The sequence below is a fragment of the Canis lupus genome, chromosome 8 (genome assembly GCF_048164855.1).
Source record: "Canis lupus baileyi chromosome 8, mCanLup2.hap1, whole genome shotgun sequence".
Lineage (NCBI taxonomy): Eukaryota > Metazoa > Chordata > Mammalia > Carnivora > Canidae > Canis > Canis lupus.
In genome coordinates this window covers 49485814-49500893 of record NC_132845.1, presented here as the reverse complement: position 1 = coordinate 49500893, position 15080 = coordinate 49485814, and the positions used below count along the sequence as shown (strand labels likewise).

The 15080-nt window shown below is 53.9% G+C and overlaps 1 protein-coding gene across 4 annotated transcripts in view; it reads left to right on the top strand.

Moving 5' to 3' along the window:
- MYH11 (myosin heavy chain 11) overlaps positions 1 to 15080 on the top strand; it is a 115286-nt gene that overhangs the window by 94424 nt on the left and 5782 nt on the right. For all 4 annotated transcript variants that reach the window (XM_072835895.1, XM_072835897.1, XM_072835894.1 and 1 more), the window contains 15 exons: positions 1412 to 1624; positions 2995 to 3139; positions 4715 to 4921; positions 6279 to 6383; positions 6471 to 6623; positions 6835 to 7083; positions 8671 to 8883; positions 9229 to 9441; positions 9685 to 9846; positions 10194 to 10322; positions 10662 to 10750; positions 11183 to 11306; positions 11924 to 12132; positions 13027 to 13135; positions 13226 to 13398. In XM_072835895.1, coding sequence (XP_072691996.1) covers positions 1412 to 1624; positions 2995 to 3139; positions 4715 to 4921; positions 6279 to 6383; positions 6471 to 6623; positions 6835 to 7083; positions 8671 to 8883; positions 9229 to 9441; positions 9685 to 9846; positions 10194 to 10322; positions 10662 to 10750; positions 11183 to 11306; positions 11924 to 12132; positions 13027 to 13135; positions 13226 to 13398 — 2493 coding nt within the window. The remainder of the gene's footprint in view (positions 1 to 1411; positions 1625 to 2994; positions 3140 to 4714; positions 4922 to 6278; positions 6384 to 6470; positions 6624 to 6834; positions 7084 to 8670; positions 8884 to 9228; positions 9442 to 9684; positions 9847 to 10193; positions 10323 to 10661; positions 10751 to 11182; positions 11307 to 11923; positions 12133 to 13026; positions 13136 to 13225; positions 13399 to 15080) is intronic.

The window sequence follows — 15080 nt, the reverse complement described above, 5'->3', positions numbered from 1 at the left end:
TCCCCGCAAGCTCAGCTTCCCTCTGCGTCTCCCCTCCACCTCCTCCATGCCTGCCTCTCCATGTCCAGGCCTTCCCTCGTCTACACTTGCGCACGGAGTCCGTTCCACTGGCCTCTCAAGCACCACCTGCCTGAGGCCGGGACGACCCTCCTGCCCCTCCTTCGGAGGGTCTTTTTTGTGAATGCCAGTCTCCCCTTTACTCTGCTGCTGGCTCTCCGCCCACCCCCGGGCTGCAGCGGTCCTCACACCCCACGGGCCCTTCGAAACCTGTCCCCGCACCACCCGGTTTGCCTTCCCCCCAGCTCCTGGCTGGGTTCACGCTAACGGGCTCGCACCGAGAATCCAGCAGCTACGGTGGTGACTTTCCTGTTCACTGTGTGCCAGGCTCTTCCCAGGCAGTGTCTTCACACGCACCTGGCTAGGTACACTGCTGTGATCTCCATGTCACTGGGCAGGAAGTGGTGCGTGGGGCAAGGTGAGGGAACATGTGACCATCACACCGTGTTTCGGAGGCAGAGCTGGGGTCTCAGCCCCAGAACTTTCTGACCAATCCCCCTGCCGGCTCCTCCTCCAGTGTGTGCTGCAGGACGGCGCTAGGGTGACGGGCCAGAACCATCACCTGGGTTGTGAACCCGCGTGGAAGACCTTGCTGGTCTGTGCAGGGAAGGCCAGCTTCCCGCCTGCACAGCCTGACCCTAACCCGACCATTTAGGGTTCTCTCTTAGTTCTCCCCATTCCCAAACTCAGTACAACCCGGGTGCTCACCTCCCCCTTTCCTGAGGAATCTTGCCTCTGGGCCCTCTTTCATGCTGTTCCCTTTCCATCCATCACAGCAAAGCAAGAGGCCAGCTCCACCGTGCGTCAGGAGGGAGCTGTTTCCATGAGATTCCTAATGCACGCCAGGCCATTCAGACAATGCTTCTCATCCCCCACCTTGACCCCACAGTCACCGCGTCCCCCACACGGGGGGCCCTGGTTTTAATCTCTCTCCAAGCAACGCCTGGCCAAGTGCTTTGCATGGAACCTGGAGCAGGCTCCATGCCACTGTTTGAGCAAAAGGAAGAAAGTAAAACAAGTAGCTGCTGAGGAGAAACAACTGTCCAGTGTTCACAAAGTCTCTATTAAGCTCCTGGTGTGAACTGGGCACCTGGCTCATCTGGGATCATGCTTTGCATTCACACACATACACACACACACACACACACACACACACAATCTATTTTTTGACATCACACAGGTCCCAATCTGCAAGCAGTCCCGGCCTAGCAAGAAGCGGTCCACTGTGTCTCGGGGACGTGGGTGGGACTTGTTTTGATGTCTGTGGAACATGAGTAACTGGTCCCAGGAAGCAATTTTTGGCCGTGTTGTGAGGTCCCCGGGGGTCTTCACTCTGGTGATCTGTCCCCGGCAGGCTCGATGATGAAATTGCTCAGAAGAACAATGCTCTGAAGAAGATCCGGGAGCTGGAGGGTCACATCTCAGACCTCCAGGAGGACCTGGACTCAGAACGGGCTGCGAGAAACAAGGCCGAGAAGCAGAAGCGGGACCTGGGGGAGGAGCTGGAAGCGCTGAAGACGGAGCTAGAGGACACGCTGGACAGCACGGCCACCCAGCAGGAGCTCAGGTGGGAGGCCGGCCCACGGAGCCCAGCGGCTCCCCCTGCCCCACCACACAATGGGGTGGCCGGTGGAGAAGGGGCAACCCCCAGGCACATTCTGAACCCCTGGCTTGCTCAGGCCCTACAGTTACCCTCTTTAAGAGAGGCACAGTCCTGTCTCATCTTATTTTGCATCACGGTAGTAGGACCATTTCAAAGCTATAGAAACGTAGACACCAAAAGCATCATCCTTAGTCCCAACACGGCTGATGTGTGGGGTATTCCTTCCTATCCTTGTCGTGTGTGTGTCTATGTGTGTAAATAATTCTCCAGGTTCCAGTCTCCAAGAGTGTGTGTGGGAGTTTTGTGATAAATGTTGTAAAATAACATTGGTTGGATCCAACATTTGTTGGATTGTTGGAGGCTAACGGACACCAGCAGCAACAACAAAAAAGCACCCCAACGCAAACACACAACCCGTCCCCCAACAAAAACTGGTCACCTGCTAGATAATGCATGCTGACCTTAGTGAAAGTAGGTCGCTGATTCATTCAACGCATATACAAATGTATTTTTTTAAGACTTTATTTATTCATGAGAGACACACAGAGAGAGGCAGAGACACAGGCAGAGGGAGAAGCAGGCTCCATGCAGGGAGCCCGATGTGGGACTCGATCCCAGGACCCTGGGATGATGCTCTGAGCCAAAGGCAGGTGCTCAACCACTGAGCCCCCCAGGTGTCCCCATACAAATGCATTTTGAGTGCATCTGGCATCAGGTGCGATGCTAATGCTGAGACTGATTACCTACACTTAGGGTTTTGTGTCACATCCCTTACCTGTGCTTAGAAGCCAGCATGATATTCTGCTCCCTTCCCACCTGGCCCATGATCCAGGAACGCCCAGTGCAGTGTTTAAACACCTGACCATGTGGGTTCAGATTCTGGCTCTGTCACGTGGTGGTTGTACCAACATGGGCAGACTGCCTACCCTTTCTTAGCCTTAGATTTCTCATCTGTAAAATTGGAAAAATTAATAGATGTGCCTCTGAGGGTTACCCTGAAGGTTATATGAGGTGATGTACATGAAGAACTTAGGTCAGAGCCTGGCACATAGTAGGTGCTCAATAAATAAGAGCTAATACTACTTTTTTTTTTTTTTTTTTTGCTGGTCTTAAGAGTTTCTGGGCGGTCACATGCTCCTCATTTTGCAGCTGAGGAGATGCCAGGTCCAGAGAGGTCAGGTGACTCAGCCGAGGTCACCCAGCCAGGGAGGGCTGGTGGTGGATGGAGACTTCAGTGCTGGGTCCTGGGAGAGCTCTTGTTCCTCTGCACAGCGCTGTCTGAGGGGAGCCCCATTCTCCCCTCAATGGCCATCCACTGTGTTCTTTCTGTCCAGGGCCAAGAGGGAGCAGGAGGTGACGGTGCTGAAGAAGGCCTTGGATGAGGAGACCCGGTCCCATGAGGCCCAGGTCCAGGAAATGAGGCAGAAGCACACACAGGCGGTGGAGGAACTCACCGAGCAGCTGGAGCAGTTCAAGAGGGTACGTCGTCATCTTTTTGGGGACCACACGCAAAACAGCGACGTGCACGCAGCTTCAAACAGCTACATATCAGGGTCTGTGTGACCCAGATAGATAAACAACGGGGCGCCTGGGTGGCTCAGTGGGTTAGGCGTCTACCTCCAGCTCAGGTCATGATCCCGGGGTCCTGGGATCGAGTCCCGAATCGGGCTCCCTGCTCAGTGGGGAGTCTGCTTCTCCCTCTCCCTCTGCCCCTCCTCCCTGCCCATGTTCTCTCTTGCGGGCTCTCTCTAACGTAAATACATTTTTAAAAAAGATTTTATTTGTTCATAAGAGACACACAGAGAGGCAGAGGGAGAAGCAGGCTCCATGTGGGGTGAACTTCCTAGCTTGCGATGTCCGGGTTGTATCCCTAAAGATCTGAATCACCTCCATCACCCTCGGTGCTATGGCTTCCCACATCCCTGCACTTTCTAGATATTCCCCCCGAAGCTAGACTAAATGGGGGTAGCAATACCTAAAAATTGTTGGAGTTTGCATTTGTTTCTGTCACTGGCCAAGGTGAATATTCTTTCAGGAGGTGATGTAGTGAGCACCTTCAGGTGAGCTGGTTTATGGCTACTTCTATCAGAATCTGAAAATTTCCTGCACATTAAAATAATGGCAGCCATCCCTTCTGTAGCCCCGACTGTGTGCCAGATACTGTCTCATTGCTTTACAAACACTAATTCATTTCATTTCCCCTGTGGCCTTGCTAACATGCATATCTCCAGGCCCCATCTTCCAGCCTCATACAAGCAGTCTTAGGACTGCTCTTGGAAGAGCACAGTGCCGAGAGCGCCCCCCTCACCCTCCTGATGAATAAAAGGACACTTGTTTGTGTCCTCTTGTCAAATGGGATCTGAATACTAGCCTTTGACATTTTGCTAATACTTTATGTATTCTGGGTGAATAAGATTTTGCTAATTGTACCTACAAAGTGCATTTCCCCCTCCAGTACTTTGTTGAATGAAAGTGGTGAGAGTGGACAACCTTATCTTGTTCCTGCCCTTCAGGGAGGTCTTTCCTCAGTTTTTTCCCCACTGAGTATGATGCTCCTCTTGTTTTTTTAAAAGTCAGAATTGTTGACGTATATGCATTTTTACCTGTATACCTCACTAGTTTTAACTGTATAGTTTAATTTTGATAGATGTATGCTTTTTGGTATAACCATCACCTGTCATGAACTAGAACATGAAATTTAAAAAAATAGCTGGAGTTCAGATTTCTATGTAACATTTCTTTATTAAAATGTTGGCAACCAAGAATAGGTCAAACAGGATGTGACAGCAGGTTGGATGTAGCTCGTGGAATGCTGGTTTGTCACCTTGAGCTTGAGAAAAACAGAATACAGAAAGTCTTGTGGTGGCTGTGTGTCCGCCACGTTGCCATGTTCCTCCCCTGCGGGGACAAGCCTGAGTCCCTGGAACCTACCTGATGGGGAGGGGTTGGGGGAAACAGTAGCAAGTGGTGTGCCAGGTAATGTGGGCTCCCATCTCAAAATGTTTTCCTGGTCAGAGCTGTGATGCTTTCCTTCCCCTCTGTTTGTTTGGCCAGGCCAAGGCCAACCTGGACAAGAATAAGCAGACGCTGGAGAAGGAGAACGCAGACCTGGCCGGTGAGCTGCGGGTCCTGAACCAGGCAAAGCAGGAGGTGGAACACAAGAAGAAGAAGCTGGAGGTGCAGCTGCAGGAGCTGCAGTCCAAGTGTAGCGATGGGGAGCGGGCCCGGGCTGAGCTCAACGACAAGGTCCACAAGCTGCAGGTGAGGTGGCAACGCAGCGAGCATCCCCCCTGGTCCCAGCTCCGTGGGGGCCGAAGCTCTTCCCAGCTAACTGAAGTCTCTCTTGCTGAAAAGCAAGTTGGTGGTCCTCTTGTTGCATGCTCCAGTCTGTAGAGACCTTCATCTGCTCATTCAATAAGTATCAGAGTATCTGCTGCAGGCCAAGCTAAGATATAACAGCAAGAAAGACACAGGCCCTGCCTCCGCCCCGACAGAACTCTGACCTGAGGGAGGGAAAGGCATTTATAATCCCATGAATGAATGTAAAATGATGTAGTAAGGGTAGGTAACAAGGGGCCTGGCCTGCGGGAGGAGGAGGAGTCGGGAAAGGCTTCACTGAGAAGGAGGTACAGTCTGAGATAAGTAGAAGTCTAGCAGGGAGAGGGAACAGCATGTGCAAGGGCCCAGGGGTAAGTGGGAAATTAGGAGAGATCACAGAAGTAGAGCTAGAATGCTGAGCTGCAGGGGAAACATGGTACAGAGTGGGACTAGAGAGGTAGGTTGTGGCCGGGTGACACAGGGTCCTCCAGGTCCTATAACATGTACGTGGTCTTTGAGTGACAAGAAGCCATTGATAGTTTTTAAGATGAGCAATCACAAGGTCTGTTTGTCTTTGGTCTTACGTAGCTTTGACGAGACGTCTGGCCTGACTTCCACTCATGGAATACAGGCAGACTTTCAATAAATATTTAATGTGCTTACAGTCTGGGACAAGGGGGCAAGGGGAGCATTAAATAGGATTTTTTCCCCACAAGCAGTGGAGAGCAGAGGTTCTGCTATCCTAACATAAGCGATGTCCTAGAGGAGTAAAGATCATTTATATCCTCATTGTAAGTGGGAAGAGGACAGATGGTAGGCTGATACCTCCAAAAGGACCTGCTCCTGCATCTCTGGTTTTGGCCATGGGGCCAATGAAAGGGCAAAGAGTAAGGGGTGAGGAAGAGGGTGGTGGTAAAAGGGCCCCTGGAAGCAGAGGTGCCGTATGTATCCTCTTCTCCAACGTTAGGGAGTAGGTGAGTCCAGAGCAGCTCTGTGTTGGGCTCTCGAACCTGCTGTTTCATTTTTGCCAACCTTGGCAAGGACCCAGGATCTATTTGGTGCAAACAGAGTGCAATACGAGTTTGGGGCTCTAAGAGGTTCTTAGAACCAGGCATCCCAACTTGTAGGTGACACACTTTCTGTGGGAGCCACGGAACTGCCGTGATCAGCCCCATCATGGCTCGGGTATTTCTCAATCAGTGGATTCCCACAAGACCTATCATGTGAGTTAAGAGGGCTTCTCTAGCTTAATAAGGGTCCCGCTCTGGAGGTTCTAACCACAGTCTCTTGGCATCCTCAGAATGAAGTGGAGAGTGTCACAGGGATGCTCAACGAGGCTGAGGGGAAGGCCATAAAACTGGCCAAGGACGTGGCGTCCCTTGGGTCCCAGCTCCAGGACACTCAGGTGGGTATCCTGCCGCCCACCCAGAGGGACCAAGGGTAGGAGCTTCCTGCGTGTGGGCCCCTGGGACTTCTGTGTGTCCTTTTGTAGGAGCTGCTTCAAGAAGAAACTCGGCAGAAACTCAACGTGTCCACCAAGTTGCGCCAGCTGGAGGATGAGAGGAACAGCCTGCAGGACCAGCTGGACGAGGAGATGGAAGCCAAGCAGAACCTGGAGCGCCACATCTCAACTCTGAACATCCAGGTGCTGGCTGTGTGTCCTTGCTTTTCTAGGTCTAAGCCGCGAGGGCCCATCAGGAGCTCGGCTGTGCTCCAGTAGAGCACTGGCTCACTGGCTCCCCCTGATGTTGAATGTCTCCAACGAGGAGAAAGCGGTCTCTTCCCAGGGTGGGGGTAGGGGATGGGAATCACCCAATGGCCCTCCTCTCACCAGACCCTGGGCACTGCCGTTTTAGCTCTCCGATTCAAAGAAGAAGCTGCAGGACTTTGCCAGCACCGTGGAAGCCTTGGAGGAGGGCAAGAAGAAGTTCCAGAAGGAAATCGAAGGCCTCACCCAGCAGTACGAAGAGAAGGCAGCTGCTTATGACAAACTGGAAAAGACCAAGAACAGGCTTCAGCAGGAGCTGGACGACCTGGTCGTCGATTTGGACAACCAGCGGCAACTGGTGTCCAACCTGGAAAAGAAGCAGAAGAAGTTCGATCAGGTAAGGGCTGGAGGGTGGGCCACTGTGTTTGAGGACATGGGCTGGGGTCGGTGGGTCTGTGAGGCAGCCGGTGTGGCTGCTGTGTACCTGCACCCCAGCCCCTGCTGTGCTGACAGCTATGGAAAGCTAGCTTGCCTTGGGTGACCCTGAAATGTGAGGCTCAAGGACGGCGGCAGTGCCCGGGCGTAACTGCCAGGTGCCCCCCACCGTGATGCTCGCCCGAGACCCCACCAATGCCTTAGTTTCTAGCCCTGGAATGAGACTTACTTTATTTACTCAGCAAGTATTTATTGAGTACCTCCTGAATATTCCAAGTAATTTAGTGTTTCCACCCTTTAGATAACCACGTTCCCCTAACATTTCATTTTGGAGAATTTCTAGCACAGTGCGACGCTCAAAGCATGAAACAGGCAACACCTGGATTCGATCATCAGTGTTTTACCAAACATGCTTTATTACATGTTTATTTATAAGGATAAACTGCAGCTGTCAATGGCATCTTATCTTTTGGATGCATTTCAAAGCAAATTACAGCCCTCCCCCTCCATACCTCAACACTATCAGCTAGAGTTCTCATTTAAAATACAATTTTGCTTCTTGTGAGGTAAAAATTTATGTGGAAATGCAGAAATCTTCAGCGTACACTCTCTTGAGTGCTGATAAATGCATATACCTGTGTGGCCTAAACCCCTAAATACCAACTTTGTATATGTTACTCAAATCTAGCAAATGTCATTTGGTTTGCAAGTGACTTGGGGACTGTCCTAAAAATCAATTTGGGGATTGTGCTAGGCCAGCGCCAGAGGCATGGGGGCCCAGAGTACCAGTCTTCTAGGTAGGTGACGTGCAGGCTCTTCCAGTTTCCGTCTCGGTGCGGTCAGCCTGTCCTCACTGCTTCCATTCTGCTGCTCTGTTCTCAGTTTGAAGGCCTGAGATCACGTTTTTTATTTATTTTCCTGTCACCTATTGTGTAGGATTCTGTGGCGACTGTGCTATTTAGGGGGCCCCTAATACTAACCTGTCTCTGGTGACTTCTAGAAATCTTGTTTTTGGATGTTTCAATGTATAATATGCTGAGCTCTCTACAGATGAGGTTAACATCAGGACAGAGTGTTCTTTGAATTGTCCCTCCAAGCGGAGGAATAAGTGTGTGTGTGTGTGTATGTGTGTGTGTGCGCGCGCGCGCGCAGTTCCATCCACACACTCACCCTTTCCCTACTCCAGCTCACAGAGCGCTTTAGAGAGCCGGCGTTGAATGGCCGTGAAAAAACAAAAACAATTATTGGCTCCTGGTGGGATTAAGTGTCACTCTGACCTCAGTAGTAGCAGTGTGTTCTAACCAACACGGGCGGCACAAGTGATTTCCGAGCACAGAGGCTGGGCAGATGCTGGCTCTGCCTAAGGCTGACCTGGAAGTCAGAAGCAAGCTTATTATTAACTCTCTCCATAGATACCTTAATTACTTAGACCTGCCCCTGAATAAATTTAGCAGGACACAAGGCTTCTAGCCCATATTTGCAATGACATGAAGGCCAAACTTTGGGTATGCCTTTGGGTATCACCTCCGGGGCTTTTGTTGTGTTACAGTTGTTGGCTGAGGAGAAAAGCATCTCTTCCAAATACGCGGATGAAAGGGACAGAGCGGAGGCAGAAGCCAGGGAAAAGGAGACCAAGGCCTTGTCCCTGGCGCGAGCCCTCGAGGAGGCCCTAGAAGCCAAAGAGGAACTTGAGAGGACCAACAAAATGCTCAAGGCCGAGATGGAGGATCTGGTTAGCTCCAAGGATGATGTGGGCAAGAACGTAAGTCCCTCTTCATTGTCCTGGCTTGTTTATGTTTCACCAACCCACCGTCCCCACTATTTACCAGTTGTTGGGGGTGGGATGAGGGGGGCTGGCTCTGTGCCTCTTTGATGTGAAATGATCATCAGGAATGAAGGCTTCCCTCTGACTGTCACACATGGGGGCTGGTTAGGAACAGCGGTTTGCATGGGGGGCTGAGTCCAGGGTTCCCAAAGGAAAGGCTCTGGTCTTGATTCCCGGCCATGCATCCTGTGGGTGGCAACAAGCCACCTCTCTGACCTGAATGAGCTTCCTGTCACCGTGGGTTGCCGGACCACCTTCATGAAGCCAACTCTCATGTGAAAGGTTCATGAACTGGAGAAGTCCAAGCGGGCCCTGGAAACCCAGATGGAGGAGATGAAGACCCAGCTGGAGGAGCTGGAAGACGAGCTGCAGGCTACAGAAGATGCCAAGCTGCGGCTCGAGGTCAACATGCAGGCCCTCAAGGGCCAGTTTGAGCGGGACCTCCAGGCCCGCGATGAACAGAACGAGGAGAAGAGGAGGCAGCTCCAGAGGCAGGTAATCTGGGTCAGGTCAGGGAAAAGCGGGGAGAGGGAGGTCTGTAGAGCTTTCCTTCCTTCCACCACCACCTCCTGGCCCAAGGGAGACTTGGTTTTCTCCCCTGCAACCTGGGGAGGAGCAGACCCACCTTGCAGGGGATTGTGCATACCTGGGAGCTTGTTGAACATTGGCTGAGGTGGGGAGAGGGCCTCCCCATGGGACAGGTCAGCCCAGCAGCGCACATCTACCCTCCTCGATCAGCTTCACGAATACGAGACAGAACTGGAAGATGAGAGAAAGCAACGTGCCCTGGCAGCTGCGGCCAAGAAGAAGCTAGAAGGCGATCTGAAAGACCTGGAGCTGCAGGCCGACTCGGCCATCAAAGGCAGGGAAGAAGCCATCAAGCAGCTTCGCAAACTGCAGGTGGGTGATGCCCTGAATGCAGGGCACAGGTGGAAGGAGGGCATGGCTCCCTCCCGGTGACAGCACCGGGGCCTACTAGCTGGTGGTTTCCCACCACAGTTCGGCACTTGGGTGCTGTTTCCTGCCCTGGGTTAGGCACCATTACCAGGCATTTGGCCTTCGCCCTCAGACCACATCTCCACTGCCATCCAGAACGGTGCCCCCAGACAGCAACCTGGCTGTGCAAGGTTGTAGGCAATGCTCATGCAACAGGGATTTCTTTGTGGTTAATTGTGGAAAATCCTAGGGGTTGGCATAATCTGGCAAGTAAGGACATCTTAGCTTGTCCTTCCTGTTGACTCGTGCAGGCTCAGATGAAGGACTTCCAAAGGGAGCTGGAAGATGCCCGTGCCTCCAGAGATGAGATCTTTGCCACCGCCAAAGAGAATGAGAAGAAAGCGAAGAGCTTAGAAGCAGACCTCATGCAGCTCCAGGAGGTAAAGCCCTCTCGCTAAGAGGCTCAGATGGAGGTATCATGATAGGAGCCCCTGGCATCCTAGTGTGTGCACCCACAGATTTCTTTCCCTCATCCAGCATTCCATGTAGGTGGACCCCCAGAGTAAGGCCAGGGAGAGACGAGCAGGGAAAGACACAGGATTTTCCTCCTCTGGTGTAGAGGCAGGGCCTCCCCCGGGCTCAGAGAAGTCACAGCCACTTTCAAGAGTGGTCATAGAAACTGCTGGGGGCCTGGTGATAGGAGCAGGTGGGTTTTTGGGTGGGGCTCAGCCCTTCCATAGTAGGTAACAAGTGTCCTTCCTCCCACCCCCATCGTCCAGGATCTAGCTGCAGCTGAGAGGGCTCGCAAACAGGCCGACTTGGAGAAAGAGGAACTGGCCGAGGAGCTGGCCAGCAGTGTCTCAGGAAGGTATGGAGCCACGCAGGGAGGAGCAGGGAGAGGCAGCTCATGGGAGAGCCTCCTGGGGCACCTATTTTAATGCTGAAGATGACAGTAACCAGCTGAGCTGGTCATAGGAGTGTGGAGGTCTTCAGACCCCATTTGAGTGTGTGGCCAGTTTCATTCATTCTGAACGAACAGCATGGTGGGGCTGGGGCTGGGCAGGAGCAGCTGAGGACATCAGAGAGGAGAGAGCTGCTCTTTGCACCAGGCGTGGCTCTGCCGATACCAACCAGATAGGAGTCCTGGCTCCCTGCTTCCCAGCTCTGTGACTTTGGACAAGTCTCTGGGCCTCCGTTTCCTGCTATAAATGAGGGCAACTCTAAGGCATCACTCCTCCAAGGAGAGGGAATCTTCTAAACTTGGAGGCTGGAGTACCAGACGTGGCTGCACTTCCCTCAGGAATACACTTCAGGACGAGAAGCGCCGCCTGGAGGCCCGGATTGCACAGCTGGAGGAGGAGCTGGAGGAAGAGCAAGGCAACATGGAGGCCATGAGCGACCGCGTGCGGAAGGCCACGCAGCAGGTGGGGTCCGGAGCGGGGCAGGCACCGGAGCTGGGCTCCACCCTGTAAGAAGCCCAGCACTGGTCCAGTGACATGCACTGCAGGCTTCTGTGTGCCAGGCCTGGGTGGGGGTGGAGGGGAGCAGGGAGCAGGGGTCCAGCACATCTGCTGGCTGCCCCTCTCACAGTTACGCAGCACCGTTGTCACAGCATGTCATGCCAGCCTGCAGTGTCTCATCAGGTGGCCAGTGTATGTCTGGCCCCTCCAGCAGATGATGTGTGTCTAGAGGAAGGGCCTCGGGGGTCTACTTCTTGCTCTGTCCCTAGCCCCAGACCCTGGCCTTACACTGGTGAGCGCTCAGTGACATCACTGAGTCCCAGCTCCGTAACAGGTGCTGGGGACCCACCATGTGACCTGGAGACGGGGAGCCTGGGTGGCACTGGGACACCACCTCTTGAGCTGCGCCCAGAAAGGAGCTGGTGGCTGGAGGAGGTGGGGAGGGCTCCTGGGTTCTCCAGCTCCAAGGGCACATGCAGAATCCAAAGAAGGCTGGGGGGCAGCAGGAGAAGACTGTCACCTCAGCAGGCCACCCCAGGCTTCTGTGCCCTCCACCTCATGCCCTTCACCGTCCTCCCCAGGCCGAGCAGCTCAACAACGAGCTGGCCACGGAACGCAGCGCGGCCCAGAAGAACGAGAGTGCAAGACAGCAGCTCGAGCGGCAGAACAAGGAGCTCCGGAGCAAGCTGCAGGAGATGGAGGGGGCAGTCAAGTCCAAGTTCAAATCCACCATTGCGGCGCTGGAGGCCAAGATCGCACAACTGGAGGAGCAGGTCGAGCAGGAGGCCAGGTAGGTGGGGCCTGGGCTCCAAAGACACCCTGCCTGCCTGATAGTGAGTGGCTGGCGGGGGTCACTTGGAGAGCTCTCAGGGCATCCGTTCTGGCCGGGAAAGAAGCCGAGCGGTACCCACACTGCAGGTGTGCTGGGAGACCTGCGTGTGGACACCGGAGGGAGGTGGGCCTGGCCCAGAGGAGGCCCCTACCAATAGCACTGAGTAGCAGGGCCTCCTCTGGGGGTGGGGGGGTGGGGGGCGTAGCCAGCCAGCTCCCCTTGGCCTGCGTTTTTGCAGGGTGTCATGTTAAGGGCTCCACAAAGAGTCAAATCAGCAACCCGTGCAGCACAAGCAAGTATGGTAACGCTTCTCATCATACTGAGAAAGTACGGTCACGGCACCTTTGTCACCATCAGACTGCCCGGGTTCCGACCCGTTCTTTTTATTTTGGTAGTGGCTTTATGTAACTCGCCTACCCCAGCATTCAGCCAGTTAGTGTTCAGCTCAATGGCTTTTAGTATATTCGCAGGGAGGGGCACCCTCTCCATACTCAACCACAGAACATTTTCGTCACCTAAGACCCTGTGCCCCTTTGCCATCACCCTCTGTCTCTCCCCGCCCTCAGCAACCGCTGATCTACTTTGCGTTTCTGTGGTCTAGTCTGGATGTTTCCTATAAATGGGCCTTTTTGTGTGACTGGCCTCTTTCACTGGGCATGTCCTCAACGTCCACGTGTGTCGGAACAGGTGTCAGTACTACATTCCTTTTATGGCCAAATACAGTGCTTTATGTGATTTGGGGGATGAACCCTGACTTGGGCCTCAGGAAAAGAGCCCTTGGTGGGTGAGATGCTGCTCAGGTCTCCACACCAACGGCGCGGGAAGCCATCCGTACCCCCTGTGTGTGTGCAGAGAGAAGCAGGCGACCGCCAAGTCGCTGAAGCAGAAGGACAAGAAGCTAAAGGAGGTCCTGCTGCAGGTGGAGGACGAGCGCAAGATGGCAGAGCAATACAAGGAGCAGGTGACCCGGCTCCCGGGCCTCTCCCAGCCCTGCAGGGACTCCAGCGGTGCCCCCAACCCCTGCCCTGACCCTCAGACCTCTCCCTGACAGGCAGAGAAAGGAAACGCGAAGGTCAAGCAACTCAAGAGGCAGTTGGAGGAGGCGGAGGAGGAGTCCCAGCGCATCAACGCCAACCGCAGGAAGCTGCAGCGGGAGCTGGATGAAGCCACGGAGAGCAACGAGGCCATGGGCCGCGAGGTGAATGCGCTCAAGAGCAAGCTCAGGTAAGGCTCGCTGGCCTGACGTGCCCCACCGAATTTCTTTATAGATGCAAGGGCTCCCTTTCCCCGATGCCCTGCTCCTTTCTGAGGCTCCGACTCCCGCAGCACCAGTGTGGGCCAGGCACCCATCTGGGGCGCCAATCCTCCCTCCAGTGTTTAAAGGACTGCTATCCTTCCCCTCCCATGGTCAGGTGAGCAGGAGGAGGGGGAGGAGGAGGAAGAGGAGGAGGAGATAAACCCCCACCACCTGAAGCTGTACACGTCCCTTCTCTCCGGAGCCCCTTTTCTGGACTCTCTCTTCCGCTCCTTGGTCTACCCTGAGGGTCTCTCATCACCATTGCTGTTTGGGGCTTGATCGTTCTTGGTCACAAGAGCTGGCCTGTGCATTGTCGGATGTTGAGCAGCATCTCCGGCCTCTCCGCACTGAATGCAGTGGTGGCACGCTCTGGACTGTCCCAGCCAAAAATGTCTCCAGACGTTGCCCAATTCCCCTGGGGGTGCAGATGCCTGTGGTCAAGAACCTCTGCCCTAACCGGGGTTAGATTTTCTTTCCCACACCCCTGCACCTCCAGGCCTGGAGCTAGGTCCCATCCTTGACCGTCTCCCCTCCGCAATCCTTCCACGGGCTCTACCACTGGCTCTAACTTGCCCCTCAAGCATCGAGTCATCTGCCTGCTGCCTTCTTTAGTTTGTTAAAACACAACCCAAATTAAATCACCCTTCCTACTTTCTGCTGCTCAGAGTGGTTTGAGAAAAGCAGACAAGCGCACTGCCATCTCCTGCGGGGTGTTCTGTTCTCTACGGCCACGTGGGGTGCACCCCACCAGTGCTGCCTGGACCTCAGGCTCCCCTCATCCTCCCACTCTCTTGGGCCTCTGCTTTTCCCTTTCTCCCCAGACTTTCTCCCACCTGCCCATCCTTACCAGCTCCCATTTCCCCATCGAACTACCTCCCGACACCTGCACTCATTTCTTCTCTGTCCCCAGTTCCAGGCTGGACGGTCTAGCACCAGCTCCGGCCAACACCTCTGCTAGATGTAACCTCTGTTTCACTCAACGACGTTGTTCCAGAAATTCTTACCTTTCTCTCCTTTGCAACGTCTTCCCTCAACAGAGTCATTCCATGAGCTGAGGAAACCTCTGAGCCTCATCCCCTCCTCCCCTTTACCACAAAACCTTAATGATCAGTGTGCAGGTCTCACCTGACTCAGTTGCAGAATGTCCTGGGCTTCCCAGCACTCCCCTCAGCTGGTTGGCTTCCTACTTTTCTGGCTTTCCTCGTCTCCTCTGCTGGTACCTCATCTCCAGGCCGGCTTGCTGTTGGCCTGTCCCGGGGCACCATCTTGGTCTCTCTTCATCTCCATCTCTGCTCACTCCCTAGGTGATCTCAACCAGCCTGGTGGCTTTGAATTCCACCCACGGCAAGTGACTTCCTAGTTTCTATCTCCAGCCCAGATTTCTTCCTAGAATCCCAGACCTGTGAGCCATCCCCCCCCCCCACAGTGCCTCACGGGCAGCTCAGATCTTGAGGCCTGACTGAATCCCTTCACCCCTAAACCAGCTTCTCTCACAGACTTCTCCAGCTCAGCAACTGGAGTGATAAAGCGGTCATTAACCCAGGCCACGATCCTGTGGTCATACTTTATTTCTTCCCTTTCCCTTATACCTCACACCCAGTCTGTCAGA